General features: G+C 36.6%; 2 protein-coding genes across 2 annotated transcripts; both read left to right on the forward strand.

The window, feature by feature from the left end:
- The first annotated feature begins 3878 nt into the window (after positions 1-3878).
- LOC100802216 (pumilio homolog 24) lies at positions 3879-5758 on the forward strand. The gene is made up of 7 exons (XM_026127996.2): positions 3879-4067; positions 4229-4282; positions 4403-4464; positions 4586-4646; positions 4729-4839; positions 5332-5397; positions 5723-5758. Exons 1-7 carry the CDS (start codon positions 3879-3881, stop codon positions 5756-5758), a joined length of 579 nt encoding a protein of 192 aa, XP_025983781.2.
- A 472-nt stretch (positions 5759-6230) lies between these two features.
- LOC100802748 (probable trehalose-phosphate phosphatase J) lies at positions 6231-8002 on the forward strand. The gene is made up of 8 exons (XM_003522042.2): positions 6231-6438; positions 6533-6606; positions 6725-6790; positions 6884-6949; positions 7072-7173; positions 7300-7447; positions 7579-7647; positions 7784-8002. Exons 1-8 carry the CDS (start codon positions 6231-6233, stop codon positions 7888-7890), a joined length of 840 nt encoding a protein of 279 aa, XP_003522090.2. The 3' UTR covers positions 7891-8002.
- Positions 8003-20681: the final 12679 nt, after the last annotated feature.

A 20681-nucleotide genomic window follows, 5' to 3' on the forward strand; every position in this document is an offset into this window, starting at 1 on the left:
ACTACCCACTATGGCGTGAACAAGCCTTAGCCTTAGCAGAAAGTCAAGACTTGGTTGGTCACCTTACGAATGATGATCCAGCCCCCCCCCCCCCCTCAATAAACCACACCAAATTCCAATGACACAACAAACACAGAAAATTTTGTTCCAAAATTAACTAATGAATTCATTGCTTGGCACAAGATAGATTGTCTTCTTCGAGGGTGGATAATTGGAACACTCTTTGAGGAAGCACTTTGACTGATTGTTGGCTTAGACACTGCCCATGTTGTTTGGACTACACTTAAAGATTCATATGTGGAAGACTTGTAAGAACGTGAATTCACACTCCGTCAACAAATCACATACCTCTGTAAGGAAGAAGATCAAAGTATTGGTGAACACATCCGCACTTTCAAAGGTTTATGTGACAACCTTGCTGCAATTGGGAAACCTGTCCCAGAAAAAGAGAAAGTTTTCTATCTCCTCACAAGCCTCGGGCACGAGTGTGAAACATTCACAACAACCATGCTAAAACCTCCAAGGCCATCATACTCTGAGTTAATCTCACAACTCCAAAGTCATGATCAATGTCGCAATTGGTTCTCTATTCATTCCAATACGCACAACTCTTCCACTCCTCAAGTGGCTTTCTATGGCGAACAACAATGATCTCATAAGTTTTCCTCTCAACATCAAAGGAATTTTCAAACCTTCACGTCAACTGGGAGAGGATTTCAGGTTCAACAACCCAGGAACCAAACTAAAAGCCAAACCCTTATGAGCACACAATAGAGACGTCCTCCACCACTGGGACAACGTCGTATGACTCTTGCAGAACGAGAATAGTATCGGAATGAAAAATGTCAATACTATGATAAAATGGGCCATATAGCAAAGATATGTTGGTGGGTGTCCAAGAAACCAACTCAATTTGATGATATACCTCAAAATAATATTACTCTACCTCTTCATGATGTCTTACTTGTCCCTGATTTAACAAAAAAATTGTTTTCTATAAGCCAACTAACAAAACAATTTCCTGTTAACTATGAGTTTTCTAATGCTGATTTTTGTGTTAAGGAATGAGAAACAAGGAAATAGATTATCACCGAGAGGCGCAAGGGTGACTTATATGTTCTCTCCCCTATGTTGAAATCATATTTTTCTAATCGTTTCAAATCAGGATCAACAGACATTTGGCATCAACGTCTAGGACATCCTCAAATAAAGGCTTTACTATTACTAAAAAACAAAGGATTAATTGATGTAGTTGGAACCTTGAAATCTAAACATCTTTGTGATAGTTGTCAATTGAGAAAACTTACTAAATTGCCTTTCTCTTCTTCTGAACATTCTAGTTCTTCTATCTTTGAAAAAATACATCGTGATTTATGGGGACCTGCTTTTGTCTTATCTAATAGTAAATTGAAATATTATGCATGCTTGGTTGATGATTTTTCTAAATACACATGGATCATTCCCTTACAACATAAATCTGACTTTGTTAATTCTTATCTATCTTTTGAACAATATGTTAAAAAGCAATTTAACAAAGAAATCAAAGTTTTTCATTAGGATGGAAGAAGTGAATTCATCAACTCCAAACTTTCAACTCATTTTCGTTTAACAGGTGTTATACATCAAGTTTCTTGCCCATATACACCGGAACAAACAGGTATGGTTGAAAGGAGACATAGAGTAATACGCGAATTAGGTGTGACAATGCTATTTCATAGTGGTGCACCTTTATGTCTATGAGTTAAAGCTTTCACTATAGTTGTCTTTCTTATTAATAGACTTCTGTCGTCTTCTCTTAATTTTGAAGCTCCTTACTTTGTCTTACATGGCACACACCCTAACTATTTATCGCTACGTATCTTTGGTTCTAAATGTTTTCCTTACACTTGGGATACACAACGTAAGAAATTCGACCCTAAAACCCTTCCTTGTGTGTTTGTTGGATATAGTGATATACATAAAGGATATAAATGCTTTCATCTTTCTAGTAAGAAATTTTTTTATCTCACGACATGTTGTTTTTGACGAGTTATTCTTTCCATATAAGACTAATCGTCATCATACGATTTCCTCTCTTACATAGCATGTAGTTAGCATATTTGATTCTTGGCTACCTCATACTAACTCCAATTCTTGTGCAGACCTAACAGCAGTAACAACAGCTTCTGCTTCCGCTCCATCATGCTTAAATCCTTTAATGCAATCTCTTGCCTTACAACTTCCTATTGCATCTTTTGGTCAACCAGAACAACCCTTATTGCTTGAACATGAGAGCCTTGAGTCACAACACTCACAAATTGAGTCAGACCTTGAGCTTGGGCCTCCTTCCTCAATACAACCACTTGAATCTGCCTCTTCTACCCAGACTCAACTTCCACATGTTGTACCTACTCATCCCATGGTTACTCGCTCACAACACGGAATTACAAAGCCTAATCCTAAGTATGCCTTAATCACTATGTCATCTCCATACATTCCACGCAACCCATATAATATTCGCTCTGCATTAGCTCATCCTGGATCGAAGGATACCATGTGTGAAGAACTTGAGGCTTTACATAAAAATAAAACTTGGGAACTCGTTCCTCGCACCCGTGACTTGCATGTTATTGGCTCTAAATGGGTTTTCAAATCAAAACTCAAACCTAATGAGTCCCTAGATCGGCTCAAAGCTCATCTTGTAGCAAAGGGATATCATCAGGTTAACACTACAAGAAATTTTCCATGTAGCTACACGCATTTTTACCTACGAACATAATTTAGTGTAGGTAGAACTCAAATAAACTTATACCTACATGTGTTTACTGTAGGTAAAAGCAAAATGACTTATACTTATCCAAGTTTGATGTAGGTAAAAAAAAAAAAAAAAACTTATACTTATGGATGTTTAGTATAGGTAAAATCTCTAAAAACTTATACCTACAGACACTTTTACTTATGAATATAATCAACTGTATATTAAATATATATAATTTATTATTTTAAAAAATTATATTTTTTTTATTGATGTAAATATGTTTTGATTTTAATTTTAATATGCATAAATAATTATTAAGATTATTTATTTAATTTTTTATTTTATAGAAAAATATAAAATTTGTAACTTAGTTATAATATTTTATTTATTTAAATAATTTAGTTTAATAATTTTTTTCCATAAAAACATTTTCAAAATTATATGCTAACTAGCCCTATAACTATAGTCTCCTTTCATATTTTATATTTTATTTATTATATGAAAATGAAAAAAAAAGAACAGGCACACTTTCTTTATTCTCTCAAAAACCAAAATCATTCTAACCCTTTCTTAGGATGATGCTCTCTCTTCCTAATCCCTAACGAGGCATTTCATCTAAAATCTTTCCATGATCGTGAGTTCGTTTCTCCTTTTCTCTCTTTTAGTGTTCAAATGTTTCTTGTGATTTATCTTCATTTGATAGGAATTTACTTGGTTAGGGCAACAGACATCCTGGTTTCGATTTCACCGCATTGCCTTTTGCTACTACTAGGTTTGTTTTCTTCATTCATGGTTTCTAGTTCTAAAATTGATTTAATGGTTTCGTTTCAGCATTATGAAGTGAATGCATGTTTTTAGTGTTATCATGCGCTATTTGTTTGTGATGATTTTAGAGGTTTTGCTACTTGAATTTTCTGCTCAATTGGATCTATAATTGATTCTGTCGCAGTGGTCGAGGCTAGGTCTTGAGAGGGTTGAACTCGGGATGGGGAAGCGTCTGCATGTGGGGGGGTCCACGGTAGAAAGTGCCTTAGTATAAAGTATAAACCCTAGTAATTGTTTTTCTTGGAGTTAGACAGAGAGGGTTCCCTTTCCAGTGACAGGCGATAGCTGTAAGCAACTCAACCTCAGAGCTTAAGCAATGGCGGCGAAGAAGCATGACGTCGGAGACACCAAAAAGAGAAAGAGACTCAATACTAAAACTCAAAAAGATCCCAAGGCTTCAAAGCTCGTTGCCTCAAAGAAGCACAAACTAGACTCCGTTGCTAAAGACAACAAGAACAAGAAGACGACTCCTCTTACCGGCCAAGAACGTCGTCTTCATTCCAAGGTTTCTCTCCTTAATAATTAGAATATCTACGATTTCGCTTTGGATTGTTCCAGGATTTTTGCAATTTCTTTTTTTGTTTTATGCCAATTAATTAATTGTTGAGGCATTTGGAGATTATTTGTTTTGATTGATTAGATGAGATAATGATTATTTCGTATCAGGAACTAGCAGATGCTAGAAAAAAGAAGAGAAAGCGACATTTCACTCTTGAGCAAGTGAGACATTATTTTTTATTTATTGTTTGTTCTTTCATCAGTTGAATAGAGTGTTGTAACCTTGATGGTTGGGAATTCACCAGGTGGTATTTAATTTTAATTTAATTTAATTTTGAATAGGAGCTTGCGCGTCTATGGGAAAAGATGAGACGTCATGAGATTGCTAAAGAGGACAGAGCTAAGTATGTTCCTACAACAAGACATTAAGGGCTGATATTTCTTTGTTTATGGCGTGCTAATCCTTTTTATTTTTCATTTAATTCTTTATACTATGTCTTACTTGGTACTTTTATATAATTGAAGGCTAGTGACTGAAGCTTTGCAAAAGATGAAGGGGAAGATTCCAGAGATTGCAAAAAGGAATGTGTGAATTTGTAATACATTTGCTAGTTATATTTAGCCTTATCTCAAGATCTTAAAGTGATACCGTTGTCTTCATTCTGCAGAAAATGGTTACAACCATCCCAAGGATCATCATTGTTTGTCAGTATTCTCTTGGGTCAGTGTGGTCAGTGTTTGTAGAAACAACGACCTTGCTGCATCTAGGGCTGGCAATGGTTTTGTTCGATTATGGTAAATTGAAAGTGATATCAAAGACATTAAGTCTCTTTATAATGTGCCATTGGTAAGTGAAAGGAATGGCAGCTAAACTCTAGTTAACTTTTCCTAGATTAATTTTTCTTTTAGATTTTGATTATAGCTTCTATTGAAAAGGCTATTGTTGTTCTTGTTTCTGTTGAATGTAGCTTCTTCTGTAAATCACTAAATCCCTTGTTATTTATTGAATAACTCTCCCCTTTTTTTCAAACCTTACTTTTTTGTGCCATGTGATGTTTTAACATAAGCTTGCGCAGAATAGAGATTGTATACCTGTAAATTTGTACATAGATTTGTAGTTTTATGTAAAAAATCAAGTTTTAGTTTTGAAGTCAAAAAGTAATTTCCAAACATGCAATTCCTCATCTTTCTAGTGTTGGATTTACATTTGTACTGAGTTTTATTGCAGTTGAAAAATCCATTGCCATTTAATTTATCCTTTTGCATAACAGGATGGGTTTGTGAATTCCTTGGCTTTTGCAAAATCAGGAGAAGTCTTAGTTGCTGGAGTTGGACAGGTGAAAATTTTCTCAAACCGTGTCCTGCTTGTATGCTTTTTTTTTTTTGGTATACTATTTACTAAAATTTCACTGGAAACACTGCCATGGATAGAAAAGCTATCTGAACATTTCAACTTTCTTGTTTGAAAGGTGGACTTTTAGTATGATAATAAGGAAATCGATACCAGGCTATCTTATTTATGACTCATTCACACTAATAGGTGAATTTATTATGTTCTCTTAATGTTTGTGTTCTTTGTTTCTTCCTCCCCCCTAAAGCTCTCTCATTTCCAACATATTTTTTATGAAGGTAGTTGTCTCTCTGGCAAATTTCTATTTTCAGCTTGTGATTGTGAGACTTCTCGTGTTAAGTGATTAGAATTACATAATTTATAAGATTAAAGATTTATCAGGTCCAAATTTTGCTGCGCTCAGTTAGGTGTCAATCTTTCCACAGGTGTGTAAGCCTGTAACCCAATATGAGTGTAACCACATTAGCAAATGGACCTTTAATAATGATTGTCCATGGAGACAAATTTTATTGTTTTTCTCTCCTGGTGTTGGATAAGTATATGAAATTGACTAGTTTTATCTAGTAAATAGATTACTACCAACTTTGAACTTGAAGAGATTAGAATTGTTGAAAGAAAACATTACTGATGCCTTTAATTCTATTGAAACACCAGTTACATCATTGGATACTATTTACCCTTCATTTCAGGTCTACTTGAAAATTGAAATATACGTTGTTATTTGTTAGTGTCACCTTTTTTTCTAATTGGTCCTTCTCCATTTTTAGCTTCCAAGAAACAACTAGAAGGCTTTATCTCCACTCTCGTTGGACATGTTGCATGGTTTATGATTCTCTGTGTGGTTATGCTCATCACCTGACTCTGCTTCTATTTCACCATTCTTTGCACCTTTATCACCCTTCAGCTCTGAACACCTTTGAACAAATAGTATATAGTGCCAAAGGAAAGCAAATTGTAGTTTTTCTTGACTACGATGGAACTCTCTCTCCAATTGTTGCAGATCCAGATAAGGCTTTCATGACTAGAAAGGATTTCCTTTTGTTCCCATTTTTCCTTTATACTCATATCCATTGAATAAAGCTTATGTTTGTGATTAATCCGAGACTTTGTTTCCTCAAATTAGATGAGAGCAACACTAAAGGGTATATCAAGACATTTTCCCATAGCAATCGTGACCAGAAGGTGCAGAGACAAGGTACATTTTCTTCAAAGAAAAATAAGTACAAAAAGTGACATGGAAGTGATTAAATGATTCTTTATTTTTCTTCTCTTGAGAGATTTAATTGGAGTTCTTTCTGATTTATTTTTTTCAGGTATATAACTTTGTAAAATTGGCAGAACTTGGCATGGACATCACTGGTCCAACAAAAAGTCCAAAAGCAAGTGAGAGAGAGTTTCTGAAACTAATCAGTGTGTTGAAGATTCTATCTTTTTGTTTCTTTCTGGTTTTGCCATTTGTTGCTTTCTTTCAGGGTAATAATAATAATAAAGCAGTGTTGTTCCAATCCACGAGTCAATTCCTGCCAATGATCGATGAGGTTCATTTTCTTTTTTTTCTTTTATCTAAATGCAAACCTCTAATTCATTTCCTCCCAAATTGGCCTGTGGCAGCACATCAGATATTAACAGCGTCGTACGTTATCAAAAAATAAAATTTCAGGTGTACAAGATCTTGTTAGAAAAAACGAAGACTGTCCCAAGGGCTAAGGTTGAGAACAATAAGTTTTTTTTGTCCTTGCACTTTCGTTGTGTTGACAAAAAGGTACCAGTCAACTTACCATGTAATTGCTGAATCAATAGAATTACCAAACCCACACACACGCCAAAAAACTTAAATTGTTCGGTAACAATTTTTTTTTTAAAAAAATATACTCTATTTTTTCCTTAGAGTTGGGCAGCGTTGGCGGAGAAAGTTAGATTGGTGCTCAATGAGTATCCACAACTCAGACTAACCCAAGGGAGAAAAGTGCTAGAGATCCGTCCAACCATCAAATGGGACAAGGGCAAGGCTCTTGAATTTTTGTTAGAATCATTAGGTGAGTAGATGACTATATATATTAATTCATGCAAAAATAGCCTTACTTTGATATCTCACCTACTTATGCTACATATATAAGTCGTATATTTGTTCTGATTCATTATAATAATACTATTTGCATATTTCTAGGGTACAAGAATTTGAATGATGTATTTCCAATCTATATTGGTGATGATCGAACTGATGAGGATGCTTTTAGGGTAACAAATGCTGCCACACCTAGCTTGCTAGTTAGTTAGTTAAAAGTATATATATTGCTATTCTATATATTTCATTTTCACCTGCATATGTTTATTAATTGACTTGTTAACATTATGGATATAATATAATTAACAAGTTTTGCGCAGTAGGGGTCAAGGAATTGGGATTCTTGTTTCTAGAGTTGCAAAAGAAACAAATGCTTCCTATTCCTTGCAATGCAGGTCAAATTCCTTTCTCTGATGAATATTTTTCTGTTTTATATTTAATTATAAAATATTACTTTACTTTTTATTTTATTTTATTTTGTATTTTTAAATTTTTTATAGGAAGCAGAGACAACTAAAAACAATAAAATTTATTTTTAGTGTTTTCCATAAAATAATGTCTTTTATAGGAAGCAGAGACAACTAATGTAAAAAATCATAGTAATGTCAAGAAAAAATTATAGTTTGTGGTTGGGCTTCAAAGACTACTTTGGGTAACAGCTAAGAGCATGTTTGGAACTACATCAAAAACTCCAAATATGTTCTCTGGATGTGTGTTTCCAAACACGTATTTAGTATAACTTTCCCTTTGTGGAATTTGTGTGATAGTACTTATCATTCATTGTTTTCTTTTTGTCTTGTCTAGGTTGCAAGTTGGAGGAGTGCAACTTTTGATCCTGTAATAAAGTGGGCTACTAGAAGTCTTATGTTTGCTACAGGATCATCTGAGTTGTCATTCTGGGTTCCTGATTTGTCTAAGTTGGGATCCTATGTTATTATTATTATTATTATTATTATTATTATTATATGGTTTTTACCTACAGCTAAAGATAATAGGTACAAATTAAAGACTTTTACCTACACTTAGGAGATGTAGGTAGAAGTTAATGACTTTTACCTACACACTATAAATAGTAGGTAAAACCTATAGTGACAGACAATTAGCCGTCATTATACGCCCCTCAAAGTTGACGGAAGAAATGCCTGTAGGACAAAGTCTATCATACATTTACCTACGGATTTTTTATTTATAGTGAAAATTTTTGTCTGTAGGTAAATGTCATTTTTCTTGTAGTAATGGAGTAGATTATACTGAAACATTCTCTCCTATAATCAAGTCAGGCACCATCCGATTAATCATCACTATAGCCCTTGTTAAGAAATGGCCTATTCGACAATGACGTAAAAAATGCATTTATGCATGGTTTGCTTTTTGAGAACATATACATGGAGCAACCTCCTGGCATGGCTGACCCTCAATTCTCCAACCATGTTTGCAAGCTTCAAAAGGCTCTTTATGGCCTTAAACAAGCACCTCGCGCCTGGTTTGATCGTTTCAGTTCTTTTCTTCTTAAATATGGTTTCTTTTGTAGTAAGGCTGATCCATCCTTATTTATTTGGCACTCAAATATTGGATCACTGATTCTTCTTCTTTATGTAGATGATATACTCCTCACGGGATCCATTACCACTCTAGTTTCTGACTTCATTAAACTTCTACAATCCGAATTTTCCATGAAGGACTTGGGTCCTCTCCATCACTTCCTTGGCATTGAAATACTCAAAACAACTGATGGCTTTCATCTATCCCATTCACACTATGCCCTTACCATTCTCGAACGAGCTAACATGGTTGATTGTAAACCAAAGAGCACACCACTTGAAGCTAAGATGAAGATGACATCCAATAACACTCCCCTTGATGATCCAAGTTACTTTCGTGGGGTTGTTGGATCTTTACAATACCTCACCCTTACTCGCCCTGATATTTCATACAATGTTAATTTTGTGTCCCAATTTATGCATTCTCCTACCATTATGCATTTACAAATGGCTCGTCGTATATTATGATATGTCAAGGGAACTATTGATGTAGGTCTCCACTTTACTTCAAATACCACACTTGATCTTTTTGCTTTTTCTGATGCAGATTGGGCAGGTTGTCCCACCACTCGATGCTCCACCACCGGTTATTGTATCTATCTTGGAAGAAATCTTATCTCATGGTGTGCTAAGAAACAACCGACAGTTTCTTGCTCCAGTACGGAAGTTGAATATAGGGCCATGCAAACACTGCCGCTGAACTCACATGGCTTACCTTTCTCTTGCAAGACCTTCACATTTCACTTGCATCCCTTCCAATGTTATACTATGATAATCTCAGTGCTCTTCACATGGCCATCAATCCAGTATTTCTTGCCTGCAACAAGCACATTGAATTGGATTATCACTATGTCCGTGAACGGATTGCTCTTGGCCATCTTGTTACTCACCATATTCCTACCAATAACCAAGTTGCTGATTTGTTCACTGATTGAGGTCGTACCCAAATCAAATAAACATTAAAAATGCAGTATCTAGGAAGTGATCCTAGGTCGTCTCCTAACGAGCAATGGTCAACCAAACGTTCATAACAGATAGTAATAAAACAGTAACGAATTGGGGGGGGGGGTTGTTTATTTTTGTAATTTAAATAGCGAGTAAAATTGAATTAGAAAATATCGGAATTAAAACACGTTGTTTCCCCTTGATTCACAAGCAAGTCTCTTATCCGAGGTTACGAGAATTTATCCTTTATCAGTTCAACCACTTAATCCAACCCTAAATTAAATTACTAAGCGAAATTTAACATAAGGCATTCATTATGTGATTAAGCAACACATACACCAATTAATCATGAACGATTATTAAGCATGAACATAAATTAAGCGCAGAGACAATTAATCAAGCACTGAGCATGCATGGATTAATAGCAACAAATACAGAGTAATTGGTGAAGAGGAAAAACTTATCAGAATTTAATAGTAATAATAGAACCTCAAAGAGAGTTGTACTTGATCCTCAAGAGAAAAAAACGCTGGAGATTTAGCCTTCCATTAATCAGTAAAGAACGAAATTGCTGATTAAAGCAGAAAATGAAATTTTATTGCTACGTGAATAGTAAAAATTAGAATCGCAAAACTTAAATTTATTCCTTCTGAACAAAATGAAAAGTAACTAAAACGAAAAGAGAGAGAAGCCTAAAACTAAAAACGAAAAAGGAGAGAGAAAGCCTAAAACTATAACTTTGGTGCTGTTATATAGTTCTCAGCCCCAAAGCTTACAAATCTGTTTTAAGTCCAAGCCTATAAATAAAATAAAATCTAGATGAGATAAAATCTGGATAAGATAAGATAAGATCTAGATGAAATAATATCTAGATGAGATCAAATCTAGATATGATAAGATAAAATCTAGATGAAATAATATCTAGATGAGATAAAATCTAGATAAGATAAGATTTGGTAGAATAAAATTGTCTGTTGTCTTCAAGTCCAAGCCCAATTCCGGATTCAAGCCCAATTGCTTATAATTCTCCTGAAATTAAATTAAAAACACAAAATTAGTCCAATAGGCCTGATTGATAAAACTGCATAATTAAATTGACAGTTAAGGCTAATCAGTAATTAAAATGGTGACAAAAAGGGTTAAGAAATAGGAGAAAAATGATGACACATCAAATCCCCTCACACTTAGCCTTTTGCACTCCTAGGCAAAATAAAAAAGCAAAGCAAGGGACAGATCCAGAGATATTAAAGAGAAACAAACAGACACAACAACAATTACATAATTCTAATTGAATCTCAAGGAATGAAAAGAATGGGTAACATCCAACACGTAAAGAGTTAAAGAATCAAGGCCATCATGAAAATCATCCAAGCATCTCCAACATGGCAAGATAGTCAATCAGCTCAAGAATGAAAAGTGATAAAGCCTCACAAGATATGCATTCCATCTCTCAAGTGTCCAGGCTACTGTTTACTCTCAGAGCACCCATGAAAACAAACACCACATAGACTTGGCAAGACTCTAAAATTGACAACCACATCACAAACACATGTACATGAGGATCAAAAGGTCTTTTAAGGTTGTAATGGGGCCAAGGACAAGGTAGATGAAAGTATGGGATAGTAGCTAAAACCCAAAGGAATAGAGGAGCAATGGGGAATAAGTGGGAAATAAGAAAAAGTAGTAAACCCCAAAACCAAAATTAAAAAGTAAACCCAAAACAAAATCAACCAAGTCCTTAAACCTATCCAAGTCTTCAAACCAAGACCTCATTTATTCAACTTCATTCTTTTTTATTTTTTTTTCTTTTTCTTCCTTTTTTTTATTTTTTTTTTGAACGTGAACAGTAGTAATTGAAAGCATTTGAAAAACAAAGTAACAATTAGGCTATATATATATATATATATATATACACACACACACACATCAAGCATGGGCAAAATACATCATCAAGCATGGCCAACAAAAACATATCATTCAATGAAACATACCCCCCCCCCCCCCCCCTCCACACACACACACTTATTCCCAAAACAATTCCAAAGCTCCAAAATTCCTTAAGGGTAGGGTGAAATCATGGTTTTTCACTTAAGGCTTGTAATGAGCTTCAAAAAAAAAAGAGAGGAACATAGGCTCAAAGGGGCTATCAAAGGAATTAATTCAAGGTAGGCGCATTTGGCTAAAGGCTTATAAGAACAAGCATGTGAAGCAAGAAGTATCAACAAGAGTCAAGCCAAGGCTATTGTGCAAGCAATCAATGGGGGCAAAACACACCGAATAAAATAGATGGTGATGGCTCAAATTCTCACCAAGGGTAAATCTATCACCTTCAATTTGAACTTTCAAAACTAACTTGACATGTAGAGAAAAAGCAAGGATTTCAATTCACAAAATGCCAAGAAACTCCTATTTCAAAAACAATTACCCATTACCTGTACATAACCCAAAATTCAAAGAGAAACATGCAATGTTGTACACAAAACATAAAACCAAAATAACAAAATTAACCTAGAACCTAACAAACTTAAACTAGAAAACCTAATAAAATTAAACTAGAATACCCAACAAAATTAAAGAACAATCTTCTCCCCCCCCCCCCCTTCACACTTAAACAACACAATCTAGTTTCTATAGCAAGTTTAATCGGTAGAAACTTCTAAAGAATCATGTTAACAACATTTAGAACAAGACATGTGAGGAGACAAAAGAAAGAAAACTCCCTAAGTCATGGCGGAAGAGAAGTAGGGTGAAGTAAGGAGGTCTCCTCCACCACTACATCCACTAAGGAGGGATTTGTGAGGAATGTGATGGAAGCTTGCTTGTGGAGCTTCTATGGAGGCTGGATCTTTGAGCTTCAATGAGGTCCTTCAATGGTGATTTTTCACCATGGAGATGCAGCGGAAGGCAAAGGAGAAGAGGATAGGGGAGGCACCATCCACTAGGGAATAAGCCAAGGAAGAAGGAGCTTCACCACCAAGAATTGCCTTGGATAAGAAGCTTGAAGAGGATGCTTTAATGGAGGAAAAGAAAGAGAGAAGGGGGGAGCACGAAATTGAAGGAATAAAAGAGGGAAAGAAGTAGAACTTTGAAGTGTATCTCATAAGACTTTCATTCATCAAAGTTACCACAAGTGTTACACATGCTTCTATTTATAGACTAGGTAGCTTCCTTGAGAAGATTTCTTGAGAAAACTTCCTTGAGAAGCTTCTTTGAGAAAACTTCCTTGAGAAGCTAGAGCTTAGCTACACACACCCCTCTCATAACTAAGCTCACCTCCTTGAGAAGCTTCCTTAAGAAGATTCCTAAAGAAGTTAGAGCTTAGCTACACATACCTCTCTAATAGCTAAGCTCACCTCCTTGAGATGAGAAGCTAGAACTTAGCTACACACCCCCTATAATAGCTAAGCTCACCCCCATGACGAAAAACATGAAAATACAAAAAAAGGTCCTTACTACAAAGACTACTCAAAATGCCCAGAAATACAAGGCTAAAACCCTATACTACTAGAATGGCCAAAATACAAGGCCCAAACAAAGGAAAAACCTATTCTAATATTTACAAAGATAAGCGGGCTCATACTTAGCCCATGGGCTCGAAATCTACCCTAAGGCTCATAAGAACCCTAGGGCCTACCCTTGGATCTCTAGCCCAATCTACTTGGAGTCTTCTACCCAATGCCCTTGCGGGATAGGATTGCATCATTCCCTCCACCTTGGAAAGGATTTGACCTCAAATCCCGAGGTTCTTCATACTCTGGGCTCCTTCCCTCAACACCCTGTAAAAAGAACAAAAACATATGTATTAGTGGTGTTTGGTATATTGAAGTAAGGTAAGGTCTGAAAACCCATTTCGTGGGCATCTTCCCCTGAAGGAACATGGTTTCTCACCAACTCAATGAGTGGTGCTACAAGTATAGAAAAATATGGGACAAACCTTTTGTAAAAGTTTGTTAAGTCATGGAAGCCCCAAATTTTTCTCATACTTGGTGGAGTGGGCCACTCAAGAATGACCTTTATTCTCTTAGGGTTCATGGGAACCCCTTGATCACTATTTGAAAAATTAAGAAGAGTAACGCAATAAAACATACCTTTTTCTGTATTTTCATATTGATTATTCCTACCAAAAAGTATGACAAACCTAAGGTGTCCCATATGAGTACCTAAGTTTGTATTGAAACTAAAAATAAGAACAAACCTACCTAATGGGTCCCTATGTACACACACCATGAAGATGTTAGGTGTACGAGTGATTTTACAAAAGAGGGTTGCACCACTCAAAACATTCATCATACCACCTATTTTAGGGACTCGGTGCCTAATAATACCTATTTTGGGCACCAACAAAGCACAAGGATTTAAGCTCTTGCAAACCAAACCCTCATCCAACAACTTATTTACTTGAGGAATAAACTCAAGCCCAAGAGGTGTGGCAATGCTAGCAAGTGCCTTTTTACAAAAGAGAAAATGTGGAGGTTGTCTAAGAGGGAAAGTTTCTTTAATGTTTGTCTTTATTGTAAAATGAGTTTCCTTCTTAGCTAAACTCTTGGAGGAGACACTTACCTCCTTACACTTCTCTTTAACCACTAATGGTTGTCCTTCTTCTTGGGGGTAGATTTCTTCCCCTTTTGCTTTTTCACTTTCACTAGAGGAAGGTGAAGTAGTAGCTTCATCTTGGCTACTATAAATGTCTTGGCCCCTCATAATCATGGTTTTTGTGGTGGGGCATTGAGAAGTAATGTGTCCTCTTCCAAGACATTTAAAGCACTTTATAGAGCTAGTTTTCTCTTGCATACTAGCCTTAGGGGCTTGCTTTTCTATTGTCTTCCCCTTATCATCTTTGGGCTTAGAAGGTGTCACCCCTAAGATGCCTTGACCTTGGTCTTTCTTTGGATAAGAGAAAGAGCCATAAGATTTTGAAGTAGACTTCTTTTTAAGTTGTTGCTCTACCCTTATTTCCCAATCTAAGTTAGCCTCTACATTGTCCTTCCCATGGAAGTATGAGAGTTTAATGTTAGCCTCTTGAGGCTTTCTTTCCTTTTCTCTTCTATGGGAGTGAGGTCTAAGATGTGACCTATGCCTTCCTTCGTAATAGTCACGAAGTTCTTCACTTAGGCTTTTGCAAGAGTTATGACTACTATAGGAGGCATGTTTTTCTCTTTTCATTTCTTTCATTATTTTTCTTCTTTCTTCCTCTCTTATTTTCTTTCTTTCATCTTGACTTATTTCTTCCACTCTTTTTTTTCCTTTTTCTTTTCTCTCTTGTTTTTCTTTCCATAACTTGAGGGAACTCAACTCATCTAAGATTCTAGATAAAGGGTCTTTATGACTAGTACCCTTGCCATTAACACTAGATGAATGATGACTCATGTTGTTTCCTAAGTTGTGGTTCTTTCTTGTTGGAGGTTTGAAAACAAAAGGTAAATGAAACTATGGTTGAAACTAGCCAAATAAACACTAAAAGAGGTGTGAAAGATAAGGTAAAGGAAATAAGCTATGAAAAGGTGTGAAAGATAAGGTAAAGGAAATAAGCTATGAAAGTAAGCAAGAAATGTAAACTAGGCGAATCCTAAGAGTGTTTGGATGACCACATTCAAGGTTCCCAACAAAACACTCACTATCCTAAGGAAAAATTGCCTAAAATTATTACACACAAATGGAAGTTTGGTAACCTATTGGAGGCTCCCAACACACTTCCAATGAAAGGCCTTTTTGTTACAAAACTTGAAAGCAATGAAGGTAAGTAAATTGCAAATTACAAAATTACAAAACGGTCCTCAATTTTAGTGGTTGTTCTCTCTTTGGTGATTCACTCAATTTGGAGTGCTTCTTAGTCCAATAGCTCTTAAGGTGGTTGGCCCCTTGCTTCTGGACTCAAATTCTTCAAGGGATGGCACCAATCCTCCTTCCAACTTCCTATATGGCAACCCACAAACAAGGAAACAAAGAGACAAGCAATAACCAAAGACCAAAAAAAATGAAATGAAAGCTAAACCAATGGAGTTTTAACAAGACAATTTTTCAAGGATTATTCAACAATTAAAGCAATGAAAAGGACATAGAAGCAAGTTAGTACTCAAAGAGAAACATAGAATGGCTCTAGAGTAGAGTAAAAAAAACTGAAAAAAAGACTCAACAAAACTCTAGCTTTGGCACTTGTCTTCACACTAATTTTGAATTGAAATTTCCAATTATAGAATAAATTTTGAGTCCAGATGTCTAGAAAATTCAGTAAAAATTTCAGCTCAAAATTCGAAGTAACCAATTCTCAGTAATTTTTAAAAGTTTGTATGTCCAAGCTGCCAGCACCAGCGATTTGATTCTTTAAGCATGGTATGTTGATTGCCTTGGGCTTACTTTCAACCTTCCTATGTATGTTGAACTCACTAGGATTGTTTAACACTGTTTTAGGAGTTCAATATTCACTTAGGATCAACATTTCAGCCAGCAATTCAATCACCAAAACTCAAATTCACAATAGACACAATCATAAGGAAACCTAAAAGTTCAAGAAAAGGTTCACAATCAAAGACTCTCTAAGAATTTTGCATGAACATGTTAAGCACTAATTAACATGAAAGATTTGACTCAAATCAAATAATAGGCTAAAAGAATTTCATACACTCATGAACAAATGAGTTAGACAAAGAAACAAGAAAATAAAATTCAGCACAACATAAGAAATCTTTTGTGACAAGTTTCATGACTAGACATGACTTCTATGACAAAACTACAATAGGTGAACAAGTCACTCTAGATTTTTGAGGTTTTCTTCTACTTTAATATTTTTGTAAGAATTTTATGGTTTAGGTTTCAGCCACAAAAAATAACAAGACAAAACTCAAAGGAACCTAAACTCAACACAATTCATGGTTCAAGAACAAGAACAAGAAATTTGAACCATAGAAAATCAAATCTAGTTTCTATAGCAAGTTTAATCGGTAGAAACTTCTAAAGAATCATGTTAACAACATTTAGAACAAGACATGTGAGGAGATACATGGAGAAAAATGAAGAAACAACAATGGAAGAGAAGGTAAAGAAAAAAAATTAATGGAGGTTTAAGGAGCACCTACTTGAAGCTCTTGTGCTCTGATTACCACTTGATGGAAGCTTGCTTGTGGAGCTTCTATGGAGGCTGGATCTTTGAGCTTCAATGAGGTCCTTCAATGGTGATTTTTCACCATGGAGATGCAGCGGAAGGCAAAGGAGAAGAGGATAGGGGAGGCACCATCCACTAGGGAATAAGCCAAGGAAGAAGGAGCTTCACCACCAAGAATTGCCTTGGATAAGAAGCTTGAAGATGATGCTTTAATGGAGGAAAAGAAAGAGAGAAGGGGGGAGCACGAAATTGAAGGAATAAAAGAGGGAAAGAAGTAGAACTTTGAAGTGTATCTCATAAGACTTTCATTCATCAAAGTTACCACAAGTGTTACACATGCTTCTATTTATAGACTAGGTAGCTTCCTTGAGAAGATTTCTTGAGAAAACTTCCTTGAGAAGCTTCTTTGAGAAAACTTCCTTGAGAAGCTAGAGCTTAGCTACACACACCCCTCTCATAACTAAGCTCACCTCCTTGAGAAGCTTCCTTAAGAAGATTCCTAAAGAAGCTAGAGCTTAGCTAGACATACCTCTCTAATAGCTAAGCTCACCTCCTTGAGATGAAAAGCTAGAACTTAGCTACACACCCCCTATAATAGCTAAGCTCACCCCCATGACAAAAAACATGAAAATACAAAAAAAGGTCCTTACTACAAAGACTACTCAAAATGCCCAGAAATACAAGGCTAAAACCCTATACTACTAGAATGGCCAAAATACAAGGCCCAAACAAAGGAAAAACCTATTCTAATATTTACAAAGATAAGCGGGCTCATACTTAGCCCATGGGCTCGAAATCTACCCTAAGGCTCATAAGAACCCTAGGGCCTACCCTTGGATCTCTAGCCCAATCTACTTGGAGTCTTCTACCCAATGCCCTTGCGGGATTGGATTGCATCAGAATGGTTTCAGTCGGTGTCCATTGACCTTGAGGCTTGTATCTGTGGATTCACTTTTGATCTCAACTGTACCATAAGGAAAAACATTAGTCACCATAAAAGGACCAATCCACTTTGACCTTAACTTACCACTCATGAGTCCGAGCCTAGAGTTATACAATAAAACTTTTTGTCTAACCACAAAGTCCTTCTTAGCTATCAAGCTGTCATGGAACTTCTTGGTCTTCTCCTCATAGAATTTGGAATTCTCATAGGCTTCTAAACGGATCTCATCTAGCTCACTTAGTTGCAACTTCCTTTCCTCTCCAGCCTGGTCCATAGAGAAGTTGCAAGTCTTTACAGCTCAATAGGCTTTGTGCTCTATCTCTACAGGAAGATGGCATGCCTTGCCAAAGACAACCCGATAAGGAGACATTCCTATGGGTGCTTTGTAGGCAGTCCTATGTGCCCAAAGAGCATCATCTAGCATGGTGCTCCAATCCTTTCTGTTCGGCTACACAATCTTCTCCAAGATCCTTTTTATCTCCCTTTTTGAAATCTCAGCCTACCCATTAGTTTGGGGGTGGTATGGTGTGGAAATTCTATGCACGACCCCATACTTTTTGAGCAAGGCATACATGGATCTATTACAAAAATGGGTGCCTTGATCACTAACGATGGCCCAAGGGACTCCAAACCGGCAAAAAAAAATGACCTAACAAAATCCACAATAACCTTAGCATCGTTAGTTCTGGTGGGTTTGGCTTCCACCCATTTTGAAACATAATCAACAACAAGGAGAATATAAACAAAACCAAAAGAGATAGGGAAAGGCCCCATAAAATCTATACCCCAGACATCAAACACCTCACAAAATAACATGGGTTGTTGAGGCATTTGTTGTCTCCATGAAGGTGAGTCGCCTGCTCTCTGAAAAGGCTCACAAGTGCTACAAATTCTCCACGCATCCTTGAAGATTGTGGGCCAATAGAAACCACAGTCAAGCACCTTGTGAGTTGTCCTCTGTATGCCAAGATGGCCACCCGGTGTCGAAGAATGACAGAATTGCAAGATCGAGTCGATCTCATGGTCTAGAATGCATCTCTTAATAACCTGGTCACTGCACAACTTCCACAAATAGGGGCCATCCCAAATATAATGCTTAGCATCACTCTTAATTTTATCATTTTGAGCTTTAGATGCTAAGGGAGGAAAAACAGAAGCAACCAAATAATTCATAATATTAGCAAACCAAGGAGTGGGGAAGGAATCATAAATACTATACAGAATGTACAAATGATCATCTGGAAAATCATCCCGAATGGGTGAGTCCTCAGACGCACGCTCAATCCTATTCATGGTCAGCCACGAGTTCAGTGCACCACTTCGATCACGGATCTCCAAATCAAACTCTTGGAGCCAAAGCATCCACCAGATCAATCTAGGCTTTGATTTAGCCTTCTTCAATAGGTACTTTAGAGATGCATGGTCAGTATAAACAATAACACGAGTACCAAGCAAATATGAACGAAATTTTTCAAGAGCAAAAACTATCGCTAACAGCTCATTCTCTGTGGTAGTGTAATTTGCTTGAGCAACATCCAATCTTCTGGAGGCGTAGTAGATCACCCGAGGTAGCTTGTCAATCTTTTGAGCAAGGACAGTTCCCAATGCGTAATTGGATGCGTCACACATTAGCTCAAATGAGGCTGTCCAATCAGGTGCCTGAATGATAAGGGTGGTAGTCAGCGCATGCTTGAGGCAATCAAAAGCCTCTTTGCACCAGTCTTCAAAATCAAACTCCACCTCATTTTGTAGCAGATTGAATAGTGGAAGGGCCACCATGCTAAAATCCTTGATAAAACGCCTATAAAACCCTGTACGACCAAGAAAAGAACGAACCTCTTGCATGTAAGAGGGGTAAGGCAATTGTGAAATAACATTTATTTTTGCAGGGTCTACCTCTATGCCCCTACTGGAAATGATATGCCCTAAAAATATACCTTGTTCTACCAAGAAGTGACATTTTTCAAAATTCAGCACAAGGTTAGTTTCAATGCATCTACTAAGAACTCTATCCAGAATATCCAAACATGTATCAAAAGAGGATCCATAAACAGTAAAATCATCCATAAACACCTTTATGCAACTCTCTAAAAACTCACTGAAAATGCTAAGCATACACCGCTGGAAGGTACCAGGGGTGTTGCATAGGCCAAAGGGCATCTTCCTATAGGCAAAAGTGCCAAAGGGACAGGTGAATGCAGTCTTTTCTTGATCCTCAGGAGCAACATGAATTTGTAGATAACCAGAAAAACCATCAAGAAAACAATAATCGGACTTACCTGCCAAGCGCTCAAGCATTTGATCAATGAAAGGCAAGGGAAAATGATCTTTTTTGGTTACCTGGTTCAACCTCCTATAATCAATGCAGACTCGCCAGCTGTTCTGCACTCTTGTGGGGATAAGCTCATCCTTTTCATTCTTGACCACTGTGAGGCCTGTCTTCTTAGGAACCACTTGGACTGAACTCACCCACTGGCTGTCAGAAATGGGGTAGATGATTCTAGCTTGCAAGAGCTTGGTCACTTCCTTTTTCACCACATCTAGAATGACGGGGTTGAGTCGCCGCTGTGGCTTAGCTCCATCCTCTAAAAGTATCCTATGCATGCATATAGATGGGCTAATACCAGGAATATCTGCTAAAGTCCATCCAATGGCTTTCTTGTGCTTCTTGAGAACT

This window comes from Glycine max, chromosome 3 (genome assembly GCF_000004515.6).
Source record: "Glycine max cultivar Williams 82 chromosome 3, Glycine_max_v4.0, whole genome shotgun sequence".
Lineage (NCBI taxonomy): Eukaryota > Viridiplantae > Streptophyta > Magnoliopsida > Fabales > Fabaceae > Glycine > Glycine max.

Coding starts and splice junctions, on each gene's coding strand:
- LOC100802748 (XM_003522042.2), top strand. CDS start 6,231: ATGGTTTATGATTCTCTGTGTGGTTATGCTCATCACCTGACTCTGCTT. Junction 6,439..6,532: donor TAAGGCTTTCATGACTAGAA/AGGATTTCCTTT, acceptor TTTCCTCAAATT/AGATGAGAGCAACACTAAAG. Junction 6,950..7,071: donor TCCTGCCAATGATCGATGAG/GTTCATTTTCTT, acceptor ATAAAATTTCAG/GTGTACAAGATCTTGTTAGA.
- LOC100802216 (XM_026127996.2), top strand. CDS start 3,879: ATGGCGGCGAAGAAGCATGACGTCGGAGACACCAAAAAGAGAAAGAGA. Junction 4,465..4,585: donor GCTAAAGAGGACAGAGCTAA/GTATGTTCCTAC, acceptor ATATAATTGAAG/GCTAGTGACTGAAGCTTTGC. Junction 4,647..4,728: donor CAGAGATTGCAAAAAGGAAT/GTGTGAATTTGT, acceptor TTCATTCTGCAG/AAAATGGTTACAACCATCCC.